Source organism: Crocuta crocuta, unplaced genomic scaffold, assembly GCF_008692635.1.
Source record: "Crocuta crocuta isolate KB4526 unplaced genomic scaffold, BGI_CrCroc_1.0 scaffold384, whole genome shotgun sequence".
Taxonomy (NCBI): Eukaryota; Metazoa; Chordata; class Mammalia; order Carnivora; family Hyaenidae; genus Crocuta; species Crocuta crocuta.
In genome coordinates, this window is record NW_027532182.1 from 2101290 (window position 1) to 2124596 (window position 23307).

At 48.9% G+C, this 23307-nt stretch overlaps 1 protein-coding gene across 1 annotated transcript in view; it reads left to right on the forward strand.

Moving 5' to 3' along the window:
* LDLRAD3 (low density lipoprotein receptor class A domain containing 3) overlaps positions 1-16062 on the forward strand; it is a 161160-nt gene extending 145098 nt beyond the window's left edge. The window contains exons 4-5 of the mRNA XM_077777488.1: positions 10788-11133; positions 13064-16062. Of these exons, the coding sequence (XP_077633614.1) occupies positions 10788-11133; positions 13064-13301 (584 nt within the window). The 3' untranslated portion in view covers positions 13302-16062. The remainder of the gene's footprint in view (positions 1-10787; positions 11134-13063) is intronic.
* The last annotated feature ends 7245 nt before the right edge of the window (positions 16063-23307 follow it).

Genomic DNA, 23307 nt, shown 5'->3' on the forward strand with positions numbered 1-23307 from the left:
GCCTCATGTGGAAGATCGCAGATGTTTCTAGCAGGACAACACCCGGAGACGGAGACTTCCGGAGCCCCAAAGTTAGAGACCCCGTGCCCACTTCCAGCAGCGCATTTTCACGGAGCGCCGTCTAGGACATTGGGGATGCAGCAGTGGCCGAGCAGAATACGGCTCTGCCCCCAGAGTTACATTCCAGTAGGGAAGAGATAATCCCATACAAATATAGAGGACGGTGACAGGTGGTGATAAGTGCTGTGAAGACAGATGAGGCCAGGGGAGGGGCTGGATGGAGAGGCTTGGCGGTGGCTCTGGAGGTCCTCCCACTGACACTGACCTAGGATTAGAGACTCAGGTGGGGTAGAGTGAGTCATGCCGATGCCCAGGGAGCAGTGGCATCCAGAAGTAAGGGCACAGCAAGGGCAAAGGCCCTGGGGCAGGTGCATGCTTGGTGTGTTCTGAACCCACAGAAAGGAGACCGGTGAGTTTGTAGCGCAAGAAGCTGGGGAGAGGCAAGAGTGGAGGCCACGGTGAAGCTTTGGACTTTATACTGAGTATGTGGGAAGCTGCTGGAAGGTATTGAGCAGAGGAGTCACATCAGCAGAGGCATTCAGGTTTTAGAAGGACTGCTGTGTGGCTAAGGGGGAAGAGGCCAGAGGGTAGTGGGGGTGGGGCGGGGATGACTGTGGCTGGGACAAGGGTGGCGGTGGTGGAAGGTGTGAGACCAGGACGAGGTGGAGGACCTGCCAGGGGCCGGTGTGTAGGCTGCTTGAGAGGATCAGCCGTGTCTCGTGCTCCCCTTTGAGGAGTTCTTGTCCTGTGGGCTTGGGACGGGAGCCTCAGACCCCAGTGTTTGCACAACAGGTCTCCCTTCCCTCTGGACGGTGGGGGCCCAAGTCCTTACGATTTTTCTGAAATCTCCAGGAGCGGTGAATGCGTGCCTGGTCAATAAAGCTCCTTCTTGGGAGCCCCTCTTGTAATGCTTCCCTTAGCAGCCAGTGCCCCTAAATTATTCAGAAAGTCGCATGCATTCGGAAGCTCCAAGGCCGCACACTCAGCAGTTCCCTGGGTAATAAGGTCTCGGGGCAGGCGTAGCACCAGTGAGCTGATTTGGCAGCGGCCCTCAGGAGCCTGCAGCCCCGGAGAGCAGACCCGGTGGCCGGGCCTGCACATTTGAATACGATCAGCTCGCAGACCTGTCTGGTCAGGTGTCNTGGCACATTTCACACTCTACAGTTGCACAATCAAGGCTCCTGGTGCTTGGGCGCATCAGTCAGTGATCACCTGCTGAACCCCAACCAGCCGCCTGGAGGGTGGCGCTGCTACAGGAAGCCGGGGGAGGAGCCGAGGCATTTGTTTCTCTTAAGGTGGNCCAGAATGTTGGGAATGTTCTTGTTTGGAATACGATGGGTGTTCTGGGCATCTCAGGTACCACTGAGGTTGGTGGGATGGTCACATCATCTTGTGAAGCCATCAGGTGAACATTTGCCTAATAAAGCCTCTGAGAAGTCCTGTATCAATAACAACTAGGATTTGTTGAGTACTTACTGTGTGCCAGATACTGTTTTAAACTTTTGACGTGTATTTCTTTTTATCCATAATCAACCCCATGAGGTGGCTTCTACTATTACCCTGTTTCACAGGTGAAAGGGTTTTGAGGTGCAGAGGGGAAAAGTAACTTAGCTCATAAGTGACAGAGCCGAGAATTGAGTCTAAACACCTGGGTTCCGGAGCCTGCACTCTGAACAGCTACCAAGAGAGTAGTTTAATTTGTCCAATCCAGTTTTCCTCGCACCTGTTTGACGGAGCTCCCCATATTCATGAACTGTCTCTTGCTGTCTCACTCACTCTTGGTTTCGGACCTCAGACTCCTGAGTGCAGATGCTAGTTGTGCCACCTGTTTGCTGTGTCAGTACGTTACTTAACCTCCCTTGGCTTCAGCATTCACATCTTGATTAGCGGCAGGAAGACTCGGCTTCACTCAACTTCAAAGTTACCCTCATCTTATTCAGTGTTTGAATCTCTCTGTAAATGAGATTGTGAGTGATTGTGTCCCAGTGTTAGCTTACAGCTAGAACCAAGTACTCATGGAGTACCTACTTCTGTACAGGATTGCAGGGCCCCGAGGAGGACTCCCAGGAGAGAGCTGGCCTCGGCCCCCCAGGGCTGCCTCTTTAGAGCTAGAGACATGTGAAAAATGAAAGTGAGGCATGGGTGAAGAGGTAGGGGTTCTAGACGAAGGCGCCTGGGCTCCTCCCGGTTTCTCCGGGAGGCTTTAGACCACATAGGCAAGTTCCCTCACGCCTCTGCGTTCCCATTTCCTTCTCTGGAAAATGGGCTCCTTCATAGGCTGGCGTATTTGTTTCCTGTGTTCGCTGTAATGGACCCCCACTGACTGGATGGATTAAGACAACAGAACTGTGTTCTCTCGCTGTCGTGAGGCCAGAGGCCTGGGGTTGAAGTGTTGGCAGCGTTGGCTGTTGGTAGAGGCTCTGAGGGGAGTCTGTCCATGCCTGTCTCCTGGCTTCTGGTGGCTGCTGCGATCCCAGGCTGTCCTAGGCTTGAGCTACGTGACTTCAGTCTCTGCCCCCATCTTCACAAGGCCTTCTTGCCCGTCTTGTTGTGTGTCTCCTCCTTTTCTCTGTCTTATAAAGACATTCATCATGGGATTGAGAGCCCACCTAGTTCTGGATGATCTCATCTTAGGGGCTTTACCTTAATTGTATCTACAGAGACCTTATTCCAAATAGATCACATTCTGAGATCCAAGTTGACGTCTCTTCGGGCGGGGGGACACCACTGAACTCTCCCTGGCCTGGACATGGACGTGGCCATGCGAGTGGAGCCCAGAAACAGAGATGGGAGAGATACACACAGCAGGAATTGGCCACACGTGCTGGCTCCGTGTGGGCAGAGAAAAGGAGAAGGTGCAAGACAACCTGAATGTTCAAACCCAGGGGAACAGATGGCCAAGGAAGTGGCTGGCATCTGGGAGTCTGTCCTAAGAAACTGCACCCATGAACACAGGTCACTGACTTACTCAGCATTGTGTTGGGCACCAAGTGTAGCATGGCGGACAGAAGCAAGACAGGGCCACCCTCGCAGCTCTTATGGTCTGCTCAGTCTACCCGAATGGCGTAGCGTTGTTGGAAATAGAAAAAAAAAAAAAGGCAGCCTAAATGGACATCACGTCAGCAGGGTGTTGATTGAGTAAGTTGTGATGCATGTATATAGTGGGTTGCTTCACAGCTGCTCTTTAACAAAGGCGTGGGTGGGTGAGGAAAGATGTCCACGCGCAGAAATATCTGGAGAGCCGGAACAAAAGTACCCATGCGTGTGGACATCCATAGAGGAGATTTGAAGGATTTGCACTGTGGATGAAGAAACTACAGCCAGTGAGCGAAATCCGAGCTACTGCCTGTTTATGGAACTAAATCGGGACACAACTGTCCTCATTCACCTGTGTTTCCTCAGCCGCTTTTGTGCTACACCAGTGGAGTTGAGTACTTGCGGCTGAAACTGTATGCCCCACAAAGCAGGAAGTACCTACCGTCTAGCCCTTGACAGAAAAAGTTTGCCCAACCCTAGTCTACACCAAACTCTTTAACTGTTTTGTCCTAGTAGGTTTGGGGGTGGGAGGAGGTGTATGAACATTTCCATTTTGCTTTTAATTTTAATGGAGGTGTAAAATCAGAAATAAAGTTCGGTTTGGAAGACACAAAAGCATAAGGGACGCACACTACCCGATTTTGAGACTTATTATACAGCTCTAGTTATCAACATGCTTAGTGGCACAAGGACTGGTATATGGTTCAGTCAAACAGAACAGAGAATCTAGAAGGAGACCCGGACTTGTATGGTCAGGTGATTTTCAGCAAAGGTGCCAAGGCAGATCAGTGGGAAAGGATAGGCTTTCAACAAATGACTCTGGAACAATTGAATATCCAAAGGGAGGGGGAAATAAGAACATTGAACTTTGTACCATAAACAAAAATTAAGTTGCAGTTGGGGCACCGGGGTGGCTCAGTTGGTTGGGCGTCCGACTTCAGCTCAGGTCATGATCTTAACAATTCGTGGGTTCGAGCCCCACGTCAGGCTCTGTGCTGACAGCTCAGAGCCTAGAGCCTGCTTCAGATTCTGTGTCCTCCTCTCTCTCTGACCTTCCCCTGCTCACACTGTCTCTCTCTCTCAGAAATAAATAAAACATTAAAAAAATGTTTTAAAAATTAAGTTGTAGTGGGTCGGAGATGTAACTGTAGGAGCTAAAGCTGTAAAATCTTTTCCAGGCAAAGATTTCTTGGATAGAATACAAAAAGCAGGAAACATAAGAGAAATAATTAATACAATAGACTTCATAAAGTATTCAACGCTTATCTTCAAAAAGACACTGTAAAGGAGGAGACAAGCCACCGACTGGGGAGAGAATATTTGCAAAACACATTTCTGGAAAAGGGGTTGGATCCCAAAACGTACAAAGGATTCTTAGTACTCACTAAGCAGTCAAACGACTGAATTTTAAAATGGGCAAGAGATTTAAGGAGACGCTTCAGCAAAGGAGACGTCTCCTACACATGGCAAATGAGCACGTAAAGAGGCTCAACGTCATTAGTCCCTGGGTAATGCAACCTAGAGCCTCCGCGAGCTATCGCTGTGCACCTAACCGGAATGGCTACTGTGGAAGACTAGCCACATTATGTGCTGGTGAGGATGCAGAGCATCTGGGGGAAGGCAAAATGCTGCAGGCACCTTGAAGAAACAGTGTGAGAGCTTCTTATAAGAAACGTACACTCCCAGTAGGACCCAGCAGCCTTACCCGTAAGTATAAACCCAAGAAATAATAAAAATATTTGTCGGCACAAAGACCTGCATTCCAGAAACTGGAAGCCACCCGGGTCCCTCCCTCAATACAAATTGTGATTCCTGACAACAGAGCGCTGTTCTGCAGTTTAAATTTTTTAAAAATGTTCCTGAGAGAGAAGGTGACACCGAATCTGAAGCAGGCTCCAGGCTCTGAGCTGTCAGCCCAGAGCCCGACGTGGGGCTCGAACTCTGGAACAGTGAGATCATGACCTGAGCCAAAGTAGGACATTTAACCGAGTCCCCCCCCCAGGCGCCCCAACTCCGCATTTTCAAAGAAGGAAGTGCTAATACCCAGGAATGTGGACAAACCTCAGAAGCATCATTTCAAGTGAAGGAAGCCAGACGCAGCAGGCTACGTACTGTGTAACTCCAGTTACATGACTTTCTGGAAAAATGTGCATCTCTTTGGACAGAACACAGACGAGTATTTTCCAGGGGTGGTGAATTAACAGCAGAGGGACCACAGAGAACTTCTGGGGAGGAATGGAAAGGTTCTAGATCTTGTCTGTGGTCATGGTTATACAACTGCTTCATGTTGTTCAACTCTTAAGTGCACATTTTGAAAGGGTGCATCTGATTGTGTGTATATTACATATACGTCAATCAACCTGACTTCTTAAATATGTAATCTAGAGAAAAATAGACTTGAAAAATACTGTTTTTAATAAAAGGCACACAGGAGTTGATTTTTCAGAGTGATAAGGAGTCAGTTTGAACGGGCAGCGAACATTCCCACGGGAATTCTGGACTCTGGGGGTCAGACTTGGATGCCGTTCTCGGGAGTGGTGAGTCGGTCGGGGGTCTCAAGTGAGTGAGCAGTGGTGAGGCATAGGCCCCGAGGGGTCAGGTGCGTACATTACAGAAAGAGAAGGAAGGAAAACCAAGACAAACAGGCAGTGTAGCAGTGCCAGAGTTGGTGGAAGGTAGGCGTGGTTTTGGAATGGATAATGCAGTACAAAGAGTAGAAAGAAAGGGGTAAACAAATCTCCCTCACCCCCGCTCTCCTGTCTGTCTGTCCTGCTCTGTCTGTCTCTCTCTCTCTCTCAAAAATAAGCATTTTTTTAAAAATGTCCTATGCATTCTTTTTATTTAAATTTTTTAACTTTTTTTTATTTTTGAGTGACAGAGAACACGAGTTGGGGACGGGCAGAGAGAGAAGGAGACACAGAATCTGAAGCAGGCTCCAGGCTCTGAGCTGTCAGTACGGAGCCCGACACAGGGCTCGAACTCACGAACTGTGAGATCATGACCTGAGCCAAAGTCGGACACTCAACTGACTGAGCCACCCAGGTGTCCCATGCATTCTCTTAATTTAATTTCTTTTAATGTTTATTTTAGAGAGAGACAGAGAACGAGCAGGGGAGGGGCAGACAGAGAGGGAGACACAGAATCCACAGCAGGCTCCAAGGTCTGAGCTGTCAGCACAGAGCCCGACTCAGGGCTTAAACCCACGAACCACGAGATCATGACCTGAGCCGAAGTTGGACACTTAATTGACTGAGCCACGCAGGCACCCTTCCATGCATTCTTTATTGAACTTTGTTTCTTTTCACGTATCAAGATATCTTTCAAATTGTTCCATATCGGTGTATGTAGAACTACCCTAATTTTTTAGATAGGTGTGGTATTGCATGGATACCACAGTTAATGGTTAATTTAGCCCAGCCACAACTGATAGACATTTAGATTGTTTCTGATATGTGTGCTATTACAAATGATGCCTCAGTGAATACTCATACGAAAAAGCTAATTCTTATTTGTGTGAGTATATCTGTTAGATCCTTGAGAGCAGAATGGCTGCGCCGAAGAATACGTACATTTTTATTTTGCTGTGTATTGCGAACCCCGTCTCCACCCTGGGCTGTACCAGTTCACCCTCCCACCAACCATGCAGGAATAATTACACCTATTTGCCCCAGACCTGGCCAGCAAAACGTGAAACCAAACTGTGCGTGCGCCAGTGTGCCAGGTGAGAAATTGCATCTCTTGGGAAATTTGATTTGCTTCTGGAGGAAGGGATACTTGAGAAGCAATGGAACACCCCAGTCATGAGCGCTGGCTGCTTTTATGCCTCCGTCAGGCCAGACGGCGCGCCTCTGTGAATTAGAAAAAGGCACTCCTCCTCGGGACACTTGACTGCCATCTGCCAGAAGACTGTTGTGATAACCATACGAATCCGGGATGATGTGGAGGCGAAGACACCCCCTGGAGCTGGAGACAAGCTCTACCACAGGCAGCGGCCGGAGCCGCTGGCCTTCTTGAGAGCTCAGTGGTTTCTGGGTAGCAACCAGATTGCCTGCAATTAATGTAGTGGAAGCAGCAGATATGGCACAGGAATTCAAGCTGTCTGACAGCGGAGCAGGAGGGCGTTAGCTTGAGGGGCAGCCAGAATAAATGGAAACTTCATTATCTATGGATTATGCACTTAGAACTCAGGTCCCAGGCAACTCTGATATTAGTAATTTGGCCAGCGGGCTCATTAAGCTCTTAAGAAAAGTGAGTCTAGTTAATGAATTAATACAAGATGACATTTTACACACCGAGCAGAAAGGAGACCAGGCACCACTGAGTTATGTAACATCATAATTTCTCGAGTGAATGCGATTGCCGCTTCTCGCCTGTCAGAGTGGGTAGATCTGGAGAAAGCCTGCTTTCGGAGACATAAATGACACCGTTAAGATGTGCAATCATTTCCCATTCATTTTAAAGCGCTCCCTCTTGTGTTCTTAAAACTTCAAGCGGTTACAAGGAACTTAGTGTTTTAAAATCTCTGAATCCATTTGCTTTCCTGATGAAAAGCCTGCTTTCGTGTTTTAGGAGACATATCGCCCTAAAAAGGAGCTCACTCCATCCTTACCCTCAGTTCTATTCTACCTCCCTCCTTCTTGCTCCCCCCCCCCCCCCCCCCCAGCCAGAGAGGCAGGCTCCCAGCCTCTGCCTCTGGTCCAGAGAAGTTAGTGAGGAAAATGGAAAGAACGTGAACACTCAGAATTTGCATTAGCCAGTTGGGGATGACGACAAGTTCTGGGGGTGGATGGTGGTGCGAGTTGCAGAGCCACGTGAATGTACTTAGTGCCGGTGAACCACACCCTTCAAAAAGGTGAGAATGGCAAACTTTATAAGTTACATATATATTTTACCACAATTAAAAAAAAAAAACTAGCATTAACTGCGGGCAAACACTTACCAGGCACTTTGCATATATATTGAATTTTATCCTCCCAATAACCCAAGGATCTGGCTACTGTTTTCACCCACCACTGCACGGCCGCCATTTTAAACATGGAGGCAGCTGAGGCTCATGGAAGTGCAGTAACTTGTTCAGCAGCAGTTAGAAGTGATGGCCCCAGGGGGCACCTAGGTGGCTCAGTTGGTCAAGTGTCTGACTTCGGCTCAGTTCATGATCTCCAGGTTCATGAGTTGGAGCCCCACATCGGGCTCTGTGCTGACAGCTCAGAGCCTGGAGCCTGCTTCGGATTCTGTGTTTCCCTCTCTCTCTGCCCCTCCCCTGCTCAAGCTCTGTCTCTCTCTCTCTCAAAATTAAATATAAACATTTAAAAAATTTTTAGAAGTGATGGCTCCAGGACTCAACCCATCAGCTCTGTGCTTGACATCACAGAGTGAAGAAGATATTTTATTTTCAGCCTGAGTGCTGAAACATACACACATACAAACCCCCACCCAGCTTTTAGTTCTCTAAACTGACAGAGCAGACAGAACTCTAGCAGCACGCCTGAGGGTCACAGCTAATCGACTCGAGAAGAATCCCAAACTGTCTCCCTCCCTCACCTGTCTGCAGCACACTTCTGCCTGTGGTCTACGATGTTACTTGCTTCTTTCTGTGTAGTTAATCATTGAAACAGCGACCTACAGGAACATCGTAGCTTCTCGTTCACGTTTGAGTATGACCAGAAAGAAATGAACACAGAGCCTGGAGTTTGAGGGAGAAAATCTTCATGTGTCTCAGATTAGGATTGTTTCGGGGGATCGAGATGTTTATATCAGGAAAGGAGAGAAGGTAGTGTGTTCCCCAGCACGTGGTTGTTTGTTTTTAATGTTTATTTTTGAGAGAGAGAGGGGGACATAGAATTCAAAGCAGGCTCCAGGATCCAAGCTGTCAGCACAGAGCCTGACACAGGGCTCGAACCCACAAACCATGAGATCATGACCTGAGCCGAAGTCAGATGCTTAACCGACTGAGCACCCCCACCCAGCATATGGTTTTTTTGACGGAGATGTACCTGGGTCCTAGGCCTGGACTCCTCTACTTGCATTTTATGTGAACTTAGACAAGCTAAATCACCTCTGAGTCACTTTGCTATCTGGAAGATAGGAATAATAAAATACAAACAACACCTGCCTTACCAGGGTGTGTGAATACATATTTTTTTCCACCGAGCTGAAGGCATTTTATTGAGGGCCTGCCCTGTGCCAGCCCCCATCCTGCACAGTGGGGATGCTGTGGAGAACAGGACAGGTACACACCTAGTAACGAGGGATTGGGATGCTTGGCCCAGCTCCAGGACACAGGGCCGGGGTGGACAGCAGTTGCTGCATCCACTGCTACTTTCCGTCTATGTTTCTGCTCCCGTGGACCCACCCAAACCTCACTGCTTCAGAGGTCGAACATGCACAGGGAGTGGTCGCCAGATTGGCTCACTTGGGCCGTATTTAGATTATTCTTCAAGCTGGGCCATAACTGTGGTAGTTGTGATTCTTCTTCTGCAGAGATGAGGAACCCCCAGCTCTCTCCGAGGAGACACCACTCTGGTTTCCAGGGCCAGCCTGGGCCTTGTCTTGTTGTCACATGTGCCCTGCTGGCCAGAAAGCCCCTCACCTGAGAATATGAAGGATGGCTTGTTACACGTTTGCAGAGCGGAGCATGGGCAACCTGCGGGGGTTAGGACATGCACCAGACTGCTGCTTGAGGGCCTCTGAGGCAGTGTTGCTGACTGCCTGGCGAGTCTGCTTAGGGGGCTGCAGGACGGAGCGTTAGGGGCAAGGCTCTCACGTCGGATCACTGGGCTCCGATCACACACCGCTCCTTCCCTCCTGACCCCGTGACCCTTGTGTGGGGACCCAGCCCCTCTGAGATTCCCTTTCCTCATCTGAAAAAGAAAGCAGTTATGGCATCTAATACATGGAATTGCCGTGAGGCAAGCAGATGGAACGAAGCGTGTGTCTGTGTGTCTCGAACACGCACCTCAGTAGCATAGTGTGTCAGCTGTTCCGAGTGCCCGATCCTTATTCATGCATTTCATGCTCCCAACAGCCCAGGGAATCAGTCACTATTACTGTCCCCAGTTTACAGATGAGGAAGTTACAGCACAAAGAGGTTGACCAGTTTCCAAGGGGCACACAGACAGTAAGTTCATTCATTTGTTGAATGAATGAATAAATGAATGAATGAATGAGTGAGTGAGTGAGTTCCAAAGGGCACAGCAGCTGGGACTTGAACCTAGTCTGGCTCCCGAGTGCATGATGCTGGCCTGTGCTATGCTGGCTCTCTCTTAAAAGCTCCGGATAGGACTTAGCGTAAAATAAGCACTTGCAGACACAGGGACCCCGGCCGCACCGACCACTGCTCTTCATAGACCTTGTATTACAAATTCCCAGGGAATTTCCAGCCCTGGGCAACCATTCATCTCTTTTCTGTCTGTACATTTGCCATTCCTGGACATTCCCTGTAAATGGATGCATACAGTGTGTGTGTCTGGCTTAATGGTCTTGAGGTTCATCTGTGTCGTCACGCGTATCAGTACTTTTTATGGCCATCCCACCTTTTGTGCACCTGTCACTGGACGTGGGGGGTTCCGCTTTGCGGATGCCGTGAATCGTGCCGCTGTGAACATTTGCGTGCCCTTCCTGGGCCTGACTGACGCAGCAGCTGAGGCACGTCGGTAACCTCCCCCTCTCTTCTCCCCTCTGGGGCTCCGCAGAACCGGGCAGCGGACAGGTGTTTGTGACCTCAGAGAACCAGCTCGTGTACTACCCCAGCATCACCTACGCCATCATCGGCAGCTCCGTCATCTTCGTGCTGGTGGTGGCCCTGCTGGCCCTGGTCCTGCACCACCAGCGGAAGCGGAACAACCTCATGACGCTGCCGGTGCACCGGCTACAGCACCCCGTGCTGCTCTCCCGCCTGGTGGTGCTGGACCACCCCCACCACTGCAACGTCACCTACAACGTCAACAACGGCATCCAGTACGTGGCCAGCCAGGCCGAGCAGAACGCGTCGGAAGTAGGCTCCCCGCCCTCCTACTCAGAGGCGCTGCTGGACCAAAGGTGCGTGCTGGCCGGCAGGGACGGGGTGTGGGGAGGGGGGAGCTCACCGGTGGGGAATGCGGAACCCGTGCACACACCTGGGGTCCTGGTGCCTGCCAAGAGCCCGCTGCTCAGACACTGCTGCCGCAGTCTGTGACATTTCCTGGGTCCTGGCAAAACAGTACCATCTCACGTACTCCCCTCTGCAAGCCACTGGGGGAGGTTCTCTGCTTGCCTCCGTTTTACAGATGAGGAAGCTGAGGCTCTGGGATGTTAAGTTATTTGTCCGAGGACATAGAGCCAGGAGCCTGGCCAGCTCAGCCCTGCACCCCCCTAGTAATGCCACACTGACACACGTCCAGGCCACGGATGAGCTACCACAGAACAGTGGCCAGGCCCTACCAGAGGCGGTTCGTACTGTTGAACCAATGAATTCAGTGAATGAGTGAATGAATGAATGAGTTCCTTGTTTGCCTTCATTTATAAAATAAATGGAGTGGGATGGAGCACTCTCAAGCTTTTGTAAAACAATAGGACCCTCATTTCAAATGGAGTGCCCTGGAAAGCCCAACGGAGAAAGTCACATAGCAGAATTCTGTGTCTAGCGGGCGGTGGACCCGCTGACCCTCTCCTCCCTTCTTTGGTGACCTGCCGGGGATCCCAGAGAACCCATTTCGGAAGCTCGCTTTGGTTCTGAGGTGCCCGTGCTCTCTCCCCCTGAGCCCAGGACTTCCCGGGTGTGGCAGAGTCATTTTCCAGGTCTTGTTTCCCAGCTGACAGGGCTCCCTCTCCAGGGGCAGCTCTCGTGTTATTTAGTCTCTGTTTCTCCTTCTCATAAAAGGAAAACGTCACTTTAGCGGGCTGTGCTTAAGGACATCGTTGCAAATAAGTGTAAGAGCCTGGGACCTCAGTCCCCGCTCGTGACCTCTTTGTTTGGACCATCCAACGTAGAGGAAAGTTTAAATTGCTGAATCTGGAGACGGAACACCTGGGTCTCAGTCCCAGAAGTGCTGCTTACTAGTTATTTGTGGTCCTCTGCAAGTCATTTAATGCCCCCTTGCCTCAGTTTCCTCCCCAGTACAGTGGCCTACCCTAAGTGCTCTTGTGAGCCCTAAATAAGGTAATGAAAGTAAGGCAGGGGGCAGAGAGCCTGACTCACAGTAAGCCTTCAGGAAGAGCTGCAAAACAGACTCTTTGCTGTTGAGTTATTGCATTGCAAGCTAGGTGTCATTACTGTCCCCTTCTGCAGAGGACACTGAGTCATTGAGAAGATACCCTCTCGCCCAAGTCCACACAGCCAAGAAGAGTTGACTTTCAGTAAGAACCCCAAATTCTGTGGGCCATCTGAGGTTCAGTCCTGGACCGCAGGGCCCCTCACTGGTGGAGCGAAGTGTCCCTGGCCAGGCCACCCAGGACAAGGCGAGCGGGTGCATGGGGTCCTCACCCCCAGCCCACTCACAGGATGTGCTTTTTTTTTTTAATGTTTTATTTATTTCTCAGAGAGAGAGAGAGCGAGAGAGCATGAGCAGGGGAGGGTCAGAGAGAGACGGAAATACAGAATCCGAAACAGGCTCTAGGCTCAGAGGTAGCCGTCAGCACAGAGCCCGACACGGGGCTTGAACCCACGAACTGTGAGATCATGACCTGAGCCGAAGTCGGACCCTCAACCGACTGAGCCACCCCGGCGCCCCTCACGGGATGTGCTTTTGACCCTGCCCATGGGGCACTAGCCAGCCTGAGCACACTGACCTTGTTCCGCTCCCTTCAGCTTGTCGCAGACCAGGGCTCTTCCTAGAGCTTGGAGAGCCTTGCCCCCCGCTCCAGGGGACACAGCAGCATCCCTCAGCCTGGGGCGGAAGGTGGGGTGCCCTCCTTGCCTTGGCTCCTAACACATGGTCCTCCCTCTGCTGTCCCCTGCCTCTCCTGCCCGGTCCTGCCTTCTCCCTTGCAGACCCGCGTGGTACGACCTGCCGCCGCCGCCCTACTCCTCCGACACCGAGTCGCTGAACCAAGCGGACCTGCCCCCTTACCGCTCGCGCTCCGGAAGCGCCGACAGCGCCAGCTCCCAGGCGGCCAGCAGCCTCCTGAGCGCAGAAGACAGCGGCCACGGCCAGAGGCAGCCCGGTCCTCCGGAGGGCGCTGCGGGGCCCAGGGACTCCACGCCCGGCCAGGGTGCCGCGGAAGTGTAAATCCGGCGCTCCCAAAGTCCGTGTGGGTTAATCTGCTCTGACTTGGTACCATCCTAACAATTTAGCTCCCGGGGAGCTCCTCAGGGTGCCTCGAGGAGAGATTCCGGGTGTCATCTGTCTCTCCGTCCCCTTCCTCTCCCCTCCCCCCACCGCTCCCCAGATTTCAGGGATGTTCTTTAGAAGGAGACCTGGTGTTTTTCTGGCCTCTCAGGTGACACGATATACTGTGCATCTTTTCTGGGAGGTCACGCGTCCTTTGGGGCCCAGGATCGTGAGCGCACTCTCGACATCATTGTGTCACTGGCGGAATGTTGCGGAGTAGGCGGTGTAAGCTTGCAGGCGGACGGAGAAGGTGACAGATCAGCAGTCCTGGGGAAAGCGGCGCTCCTGTGCCCTGTTGGATGTTCAGAAGGGCAGAAGACCCCAGACCGAATTCTCCATGGCTGCTAGCATGAGGCTCCGTCGGAGGTTTGGGTTGGATGAGCCTCCCAAGAGGCCATCGTGGATGATGGCCCCGGAAGGAATCCAGGCGAGCAGTAAATCCTGCCTCACGCTACCCTGCACGCTGCCCTGGGTTCGAGGCCAGAGGAAACAGCCATGCGTTACGCCCTTCAGCAATCGCCAGTGTCCTTCTAGTTCTCCGAACGACCCCGAAGCCATCTACTTGATAGATTTGGGCTTTAAAGACTTGCCCAAGAGTCCTTGCCTCGAGGGCTCTTCTCTGGCAGCGTCTGTCATCAGCCTCATCCCGGAATAGGCAGGGAGCCTCCGTCATGAGTTTGAGTTCTCAGCTCTTAAAATGTAGCCTGTTGAGAGCCTGGGCCTGCTGTGGCCCACAGTCCTTCCCTGGCTTCTGGACCGTCCCCTTCCCGGAGCCAAGGGATGAGGACCCAACTCGAATTGGCCAAAAATCTGATCTGGTCCTCTGTCCCCGTAAACCACGCCTGGCCGGTCTTGCCCAGCCATGCAGCTTTCAGCGCTAGCTTCCAACATCCCCTTGCCACCCAGAAGTCATTTTACCTGTGCGTTTGGACTTGAGGACACTGTGGTTGGTGACACACATGAGAACATTCAGTACCTCCCACCAGAGCTCCTGGATCCCTGTGTTGGACACACTCCCCTTCCCGAGGCCCAGATACCAGCATCCTGACCTAGGATTAGGGCTGGGGTTAGAGTCAGGCTCGGGCTTCTTCTGACTTGCCACAGTTTCTCCTCTAAAAGATGTGGACGGTAGATAATTTGGAGTCAAGATTTGCCATTCGGACTTTTGTTTTGTTTTGTTTTTTAATCTCTTAGAAATGCATTTGAAACAGTGTGTTTGTTTTTTCCCTTCTAGTTAAGGGATTATTTATACGTGTATAGGAGAGCTGTGTCTTTGTTTCGTGTTCTTTTGTTTTCCCTTAGCGAGGTCCAAAGAAAGATACAAAAAGGAGATCACACCTTTGTCCCGCTGAGCCCCGACACCAGGTCACTGCAGGCTGACCTGTGTGCCTGGCGTTTGTGCAGCGTTGCACTTTGAGCTGTTATTTATCGAGTTTGTGAAGGTTGCAGAAGGAGGGATGTCTTTCTCCCTCGGTTCAGAGCCTCTGTGTTTCCGCTAGCGTTTTTCTTTCTCTGTGCCTAGCTAGCCGCAGGGCCCGCTCCCTGGAGAAATAGTGGGTAGAAATGTTAGATGCTATTTGGCAAGAAACCACCCCGATGGGGCACAAAACTGGAACCAGGCAGAACCACTCCAGGCAGCTCTCACCCATTCAGGAGTTCTTTCCACAGCGGAAGAAATTTCCCGTAACCTCTTTGATGCTAATTTAAATGGAGCTTGCAGGCGTGGGAGACAAAGTGGCATTTAGTGATCCTGTTCTGTGGACTTGTTTGGATTTTTTTTTTTTAAACCATATCCAAAATATGTCACAGAAAGCTAGCGACTTGATCATTTCTTTCTTTCTCTTTTAAGTTAAGGAAAAGGAGGCTAGTTGCTTCTGTCTTTCATTTTTTAAGTAACACATGAGTTATTTTCCGAGTACTCTGATAAAGAAAGAACTTTTGATGGTAGCCAGAGTGTGTTTCATCTCCTGTGAGTCAGAATGGCTTTACTTCTTCCCCCTTTGATGGGACCGTGCTTCTTTCTGGTATTTTGGAAGTTGTTTAGAAGAAAGGATTCTAACTTTAATTAATTGTGCAGTGAATTAATCTCACTCGCTTTTCCACTTCCAGGCATCTTAGGAAAAACAAATGGTCTTAGTAGATAAGAAAGCCTATTAATGTTGTCGTTTTTTTAAATAACACAGGGACATTTTTATTATAGATTTGATTTTTTTAATGAATCTTTTTAAAAATATACAAATAGAGCACCAAAGCCGCAGGGGATTTTCCTGTTTTCTCCCCTACTCAAAATGGCAAAATAAGTGGCCAGCAATATTTTTTAACTCATTCCATCCAGAATATTTTTTTATGCACTGCCTGAATCTACACCAACCAGAAAACCATCTCAAATGAGAACAGCAAATTCTTTCTATTTTAGCATTAACATTAGCGTCGATGTAATTGATAGCTTACCCCCGATTCAGCTCCCTACTCTGAAATTGACATCTTTTTTAAACACACAACAAAGCGGTTAATAAATAGTGTGCTATGTTCAAAGTTGATGCTAACTGGAAAGTTTGTGTGTGGTTGCTTTTTGTGTTTTGGTTAAGTTTTGGTTTGGGTTTTTGTTTTTGTTTCTCAATTTTTATACTTTTAAATAAACTTGCAGTTTCATTCTTTTTATTGGTGTGAATGGTTCTTAATCCACATTTCTCTTCCATGGCAATATAACAAGTGCATGGTCACTTCTTTTGGCTTCTGCGGTGAATTTATGCCATAATAAAAAGAGAAAAAGGAAGAGAATAGTGATGGGACCTCAAAATGAGATTGATTTAGGATTCCATAGCTCGTGTGACTGACATACAGAAGTGACATCATGGAAACCAGTTAGTATCATGGGCCCATCAGAAGATGGGCATTAATTGCCATCACTGTGCTTCTGTTTGAGGGAAAAGGGCAAGTGACTGACAGCTGTAGGAGTCTGACCACATCTTCAAGGGCACACCACAGCTCTGGCACAGGTAGACTGGTCATTAGTTTTGAACCCCAAATGGCTCAGACTGGCCCCACCAATGATGGTGGCATCTTTGTGCTCTTCTAAGTCTTGTTTTGGAGCCCTGTGTTGATTATTGATGCTGCAGGGACAGTCCCCATGGGAAGTCAGGATGCCCAGGAGATCACCACCATCCAGGAACAGAAGTAACCCTGCCCTTGGCCAAGATTGAAATCTACATGGGTTTCTAAACACAGAATGTACAGAACCAAGCTTTAGATCATGTATTGATCCCCAGGTGTCTCAAAAAGAATACTAGGCTATCTGACAGTGGTATCCCAGATATACACCAGGCCATGGCCGGCCCCACGTACTCTAGAGTAGACCTTCCCATGCAGTATGCTCCAAAGATTTGTCAGGATATTATCTCCTTCATCTCTCCGAGTACCGTTATTTACGGGTGCCAGAGTGAGGAAGTGATCAAGAAGCACTAAAATCTAGAACAAAAATCAGTAAACTTTTATGTAAAGGGCCAGGTACTAAATATTTTCAGCTCTGCATCCATATGGTCTTTGTAGGAATGACAAGAGCAGCCATAGACAATAAATAAGCAGATGGGACGTGGGTATGTTCTAATAAAACAATTTATGAAAATAGGCAGCTGGCTGGCTTTGGTTCATGGGTCCAAAACTAGAGGCGCTATGGAAAAGAAACAGTATGTTCATGGCCTGGCATGTTAGAACCCTTAAAATAGAACCAATCTCCAAAAAAAAAAAAAAAAAAATTAAATTAAATTAAAAATAGAAGAATTTATGAAGCAGACAATTCAAGGACCTGTGAAATTAATTTTAATTGACTTTGTAAGCTCTTTTCCAGTGAGTAAGAAAATACAGGATTAAGAGGAGTAGAGGCTTTCCCAATGACGTTGGGTTGAATGCAGAAGTCCTGGTCAAAACATTACTCTCACTAGAGATTCTCTAACATGATCAACTGACACAACCGTCTATCTTTTAGAGAAACGTCCATGAGAAGGGGTGCTCTGAGAAGTATTGTCCATATTCTCCACTTAGCTTGCCGCCCTGAGGCAAGGCAGTAGATTCAAAGGGAGAACTATAAAATGGAAGGGGCTATAAACTATAAAATAACAGTGAAGGTTTGATAAGTGCACCCAGCAAGACTCTCAGGAAAAACGTCAGTGAGGAAATATACTGACTTCCTTGACCTCTTACACAGTTAGAGAATATTATGGGTTCACCACTAGTAACCACAAGTGATAGAAATCCAATTCATAGCAAGTTTAATTGTATTATAGTCTTCTTTTAGAAGATCCATTAGTTAATGTCTAAGTCCAAGGGTGCGGAACTGTTGGTTTCAGGCAGGGCTGGATCTCATTGCTCAACACCTGTAATTAGGAATTGGTTTCTCCCTCTCAACTTCTGAGCCCTGCTTTGCCCAGCATTGGCATCATGGCTTTACATTAGATAAAAAAGAGGGTCCCAGGTGATCCAAGTTCAAAATCTCAGAAGAAGAGGTCCTGTTTCTCCTAAAGTCCATAGAAATTCCCTTAAATGGAGTTACTATTGGTCATCCTTGATTGGCCATATGGCCACTATCATGGGTGGGAGTCAGTCTCTTGAATTGCAGTCCTGCCAGAATTATACGAAACAGGACAGGGATGATTCCCATATGAAAGGGGCTGGTAATAAAATACCAACATGTCTACTGCGAGACCCACCAAGGAATGGGACCCACAACTGGCTGGCACAATTTCTAGGACACATAAGAACATGCATATAACTACAAGCTTCAGGCAACATAGGTCTGAAAGGAGCAGAGGTAGGTTTACAGTGAAAATTTCAGGACACAGCAGCCTTTAAACGTAGGGCCAAAGTCAGTTTCAAGCTACAAGTATATTGGCTTGGAGTAGGTGTGCTTTTTGTGAGAGGTTCATCTGAAGTGGGTCCCCAGACCATCGGAAGTACAGAAATGGTGCAAATATCCTAGCAAGACTCCTCAACTTGCATAGGATTTTTAAGTTGTTAGATCAGAGATATGTTCCCATCTTCCACCCTTGTTACGCTACGCTAAGACTTAGACACCACTATACATGCTGTTAACTGGGCTTTCCGAATTAATCCCTTTATCTGCCTCCCTGAGAGTGAGGATGCATCAGTATCTAGAGAACCACGGCTTGGCCATTCTGGGACATCTGGTGTTGCAGGGGCTGAGGGGCTGAATTCCCATCATGGTGGAGGCTGGAAGGCATGACCATGGGAGACTGGGATATGATATTGGAGGAAGCTTGTTTATTTTATCATGACTGATGCTTCACTTGGGTTGGGTTTGGGTCTGTGGGCTGAGCAAGGGTGATTCATGCTAAATTCCAGTACCAGGCGGTTACTGGGCTTCCAAGTTCATCCTGATAAATCATCCCAGCAGGCCCGCAGAGGAAAAGGCACATGAAGAAATCCTATGGACTTTTCACGAAAATGGAGCACACAGCGGCAGCATTTATGGGCCAGGCCTGGAAGTCATCACATCCCTCAGCTCACATCACATTGACCAGAGTCTGCCAGTCAGTCCCACCACCACACCTACCTGTGGAGAGGCTGGGAACGTAGATTGACTGTGTGTCCTGGAAGAACCGGAAGTGGAATTTGGTGCCAGTCGCCAAATATATGTCTGTACACTTCTTTCTTCCCATAAAATACACTCACCCCTTCCCCAAAGAAGAAACCCAACCAGATTTTGAGTCTGACCAGATTCAGTGTCCAGGATTAGTGAAAATTTCTGTTAGATCCAAATGTGTCCCCCTATTAGGACAATTTCTCAACGCCACATACCTTTTATCATCTGTCTTCTTAGATTGCCTCCCTTCAGCCTAAGTCTCAAAGTGCTTGAATAACTTTTTTTATGTTTATTTATTTATTTTGAGAGAGAGACAGCGTTGAGTGGAGGAGGGACAGAGAGAGAGAGAGACCCGGAATCCTAAGCAGGCTCCAGGCTCCGAGCTGTCAGCACAGAGCCCGATGTGAGGCTCAAACCCATGAACCACGAGATCATGACCTGAGCCTGAAGTCGGATGCTTAACTGACCAGGCCACCCAGGCGCCCCTCAAAATGCTTGAATAACTTTCAAGTCACTCGGAATAAAAATAAAACTTGTGGTCAGCTGGCACCATCAGCTGCCATTACCTATCTGTCTAACCTCATTTTCCACTACTCTCACTCTGTTCCAGCTGCCTTGGCCCCTTCGCTGGCTCTCGAGCCCACCAGGCACACTCCCAGCTCAAGCCCTTTGCTCTTGCTCTTCCAACCGCCCAAACACCCGCCTCCAGATACCTGGAATATTATTCCCCATCAGAGAACTATCATGACCTTCATCCACTTAGTTGCTTAATCGTGCTGTCTTGGGGACCTCAGCTGTGGCACTTTGAGACCCTAGGAAGAAAGAAATATCAGAGCTCTCTCCTGACCAAAATCTAGTTACCACCCAAATGATTTTGAGAGATTCCTAGACCAAAGCAGTACTTCGGAACTTGGGAAGGAGAATTAGGGAGTGTGTTTGAAAATTGTGGTATAGAAATTTAATTTGGACCAATGCTAATGTTATCCAAGGGCCAACAGGTGAGCCAACTTAAGAAAACCCTTGAAATGAGAAATGCACGGGACTGTGCCGAGGACAGTGCAGAGCAGGACCTCGGGATAGAGGTGGTATGAGAACACGTGCCCACCGGGGGGGGGGGGCTGCTCTTCCAATGACCCCTGCATGATGTGTGACCTCTTTGGAAAGGAACTTGAACCAGACCCTCAGCTTGGAGCGTGTCCTGGTATATCAGTCTGTGAATCAGCTCAAGGGCACACAGACGCACGTGGAAACTTACTAGGGTCATCATTTCCTGTTTGGAAACGAGGGCATCTTCAGTTCAGAGATGAGGAATTGACATCTAGCTCAAACACGGGAAAGAGTTATAGAGATATTATAGAAAGAAAAAAAAGGAGATGGCTTCCTTCTAAGTGAAAAATAAACTACTTAAATAACTCATCCCTCCCATTGGAATCAGTTGCCAGGAAATGACTGAATGTGAGTGTCTTGACCCTACTTGCTGACTCGGCTTAAATCTAGTAAGCGGCTCGTTCATGAAGATGCTGTTTGTGTTTGCCCCGTGCGTGCGTACCAGCTGGGATCAGTCAGGGCCACGGCAAGCATTATAAGAATGCGGAACTGAATATGGAAATGAGGGCTTCCCCTGATGTGGGAAGAGCTGGCCGAATGATGGCCTGAAAGGCCACCAGACATGTTGCTAACAACCCCAGCCTCATCCAGGGACAGATGCAGAAACCAGACCCTGCAAGACAGGCCAAGAAGGCACCACATTGACCCCAAAATAGCCCTGCAACGAGTGAGCTCACAGAAGGACTGTAAAGCCATGTGTCTGATCATCCCAAACCCCCAAAAACAGTGATTCTGCTGTACTTCTGCCTTTCACACCTTCCATGAGCTCCTTTTGTTGACACATTCACCCTGGAACCGTTCAGGGAAGGGGATTCTGGGAAGCCTCCCCAGCCTTAGGTGAGAATGGAGTCAATGAGCACTCTGCCCACAGGTGGGGACCAGGAGGTCGGGCCGTGCATCAGGTCCAGAACAGACCCTCCGTCCTCCAGGTGACATTTCTTATTGTGTAGCAAATGGGTCCAATGAGTGCTGGACTTTAAGTTCTTTGTAATATATGAAGGAAGGGAATGTCATTTCTGCCCCGTAATTTTTCTAGCTATATCCAATCATTGGAATCCATAGTTTTGAATAGGGGCATAATTCCATTATATTTTGCTATAATTTCTGGTAAGCTGTTTGGACAATTTGTGTTGGGAAATAGAAAAGGCTTTGCTTTGGGAGTTACTTGTACTAATGATCTGTTTTGACCCTGGACAGAACTTCCTCCTGCCCGCTGTGGTACCAAGGAGATGCAAAACGGACAATTGTGAGTATTGGGTGAGCAGCTTCCTGCAGATGGGAGTAAAATGCATGTCTTCTCCCCTGAGGGAAATGGCTGATAGATGGACCACAGGTTTGGCTGTGAAGCCAAATGAGTTAGAAACAAAAGAACACATTGAAATGTAAGGCCTCTGGCCCCTCCCCTCCATGGTATTCCTCTCTCCTGCTCACTAACACCTTCTCGCTGAAGCAAATTTCCTAGGTAAGAGGCAGGCAGGTAAAAATATCCGTGGAGCCATGTCAACCAGGGTACAGATTGCTCAAAGTGGGAACAAGAGTCCAGAGATTCCAGAAGGAAGGGTCAGCCTTGAAAAGGGAATGAATGTCTACTCTCCCCAAGGCTTCCACTCCCGTCCTTCTCTGTCTTTCTCCCTCCTTCCCTCCCGGTCCTCTCTTCCACCCTCTGTTGCTTACTGAGCTCTGAAGACAGGCCTCTCTGTGCTCCTTGGAGCAAGGAGGGTGGCTAAGAGCCCTCAGAGCTCAACCTGCAGTCCGAGTCCTCCCCTGGAAGATCTGAAGATTTAAATTTCCGAAGTAGAATGTAACCGGAGGCTACATTCTAGTTAGTTACTAGCCATGTTTTACTTTATCAGCCTTTATGGGGGAGCCTATGCTTTGAAAAACTACCGGGCCACTTACATTTACCATCAAAACTGCTATCCTGCCTTTATCTGGAGTCCTTGCCTCTGCACTCAACCCTGAGTTTGCAAACCACAAGTCCAAGGGCAGTATTCAACCCGTACGTGTATGTTAATTGGCCTGTAGGCTATATTTGTTTGTTTGAATCTGTTGCCCATGATTAAGGTTCAGGCACTTGCACATCAATATCTGGAAGTCTGGCTTCTTTGAAAGAGCCACAGGCTATAGCAGCACTGGGCTCCCTTCCCACACGTCGGACCCGCCAGAGCCCAGGAACAGCGGCCCTGATCACGCAGTCCCCACTTCTCATTAGTGTCTCCCATCCAACCCACTCCACTTGTTTAATCGCTCGCCTGGCCCCTGTCTTGCTTGTTAGATCCTGGAGGGAGCAGGGCTGAAGAGCCAGCATCCAAATTCCTACCAGCAGTGTCTTTCTGGAAAAGAGCAAGTGCCGGAGATTCAGATAGTGGCCAACTTTGCCACTAATTAGTCTTGTCACTTTCTGGGCCTCCGTTTTCCCTCTGGAAAATGAAAACCTAAGGTTCGTACAATGGACGTTTGTCACGCCCAGCACCTCCTCTTGTGTGTGTGGTAAAATACGCGTAACATAAATTACCACTGTAACCAGTTTTAAGCGTACACTTCAGTGGCATTAAGTACATTCACACTGATGTGAGGCCATCCATCTCCAGAAAATCTCCATTACCCCAAACGGAAACCCGGTATTCATTAAACTATAAGGCCCCCTTCTCTGTTTTACTTGCTACCTGGCAACCACCCATCTACTTTCTGTCTCTGAATTTGACCGCTTTAGGGACCTCATATACGTGGAATTGTACGGCATTTGTCTTGTGTCTAGTTTATTTCAGTCAATATAATGTCTGAAGGTTTACCCAGGTGGCAGCACAGGCAGGATTTCTGACTTTTAAAAAAATATTTCCTTATTTTTGGGGAAGCACAGATGGGGAAGGACGGTGGGGGGGGAATGGGGGGAGGCACAAAGGAACTGCAGCAGGCTCTGTGATGACAGCAGTGAGCCCGATGTGGGGCTCCAACCCACAAGCCGCTAGATCATGACCTGAGCCAAAGTCATGATCTCACAGTTCAACCGACAGAGCCACTTCAGTGCCCCTGGGTTTCCAACATTGTAAAGCTCAGTAAGATGCTATCATATGTATCTACCACAGTTAGTTTATCCACTCATCTCTAGACAGGCATTTGTTTCCACCTTTTGGCTCTGGTGACTAATGCTACGTTCAGGGGACGACGATAGGGGTATCTTTGAGTCACTGCTTGCAT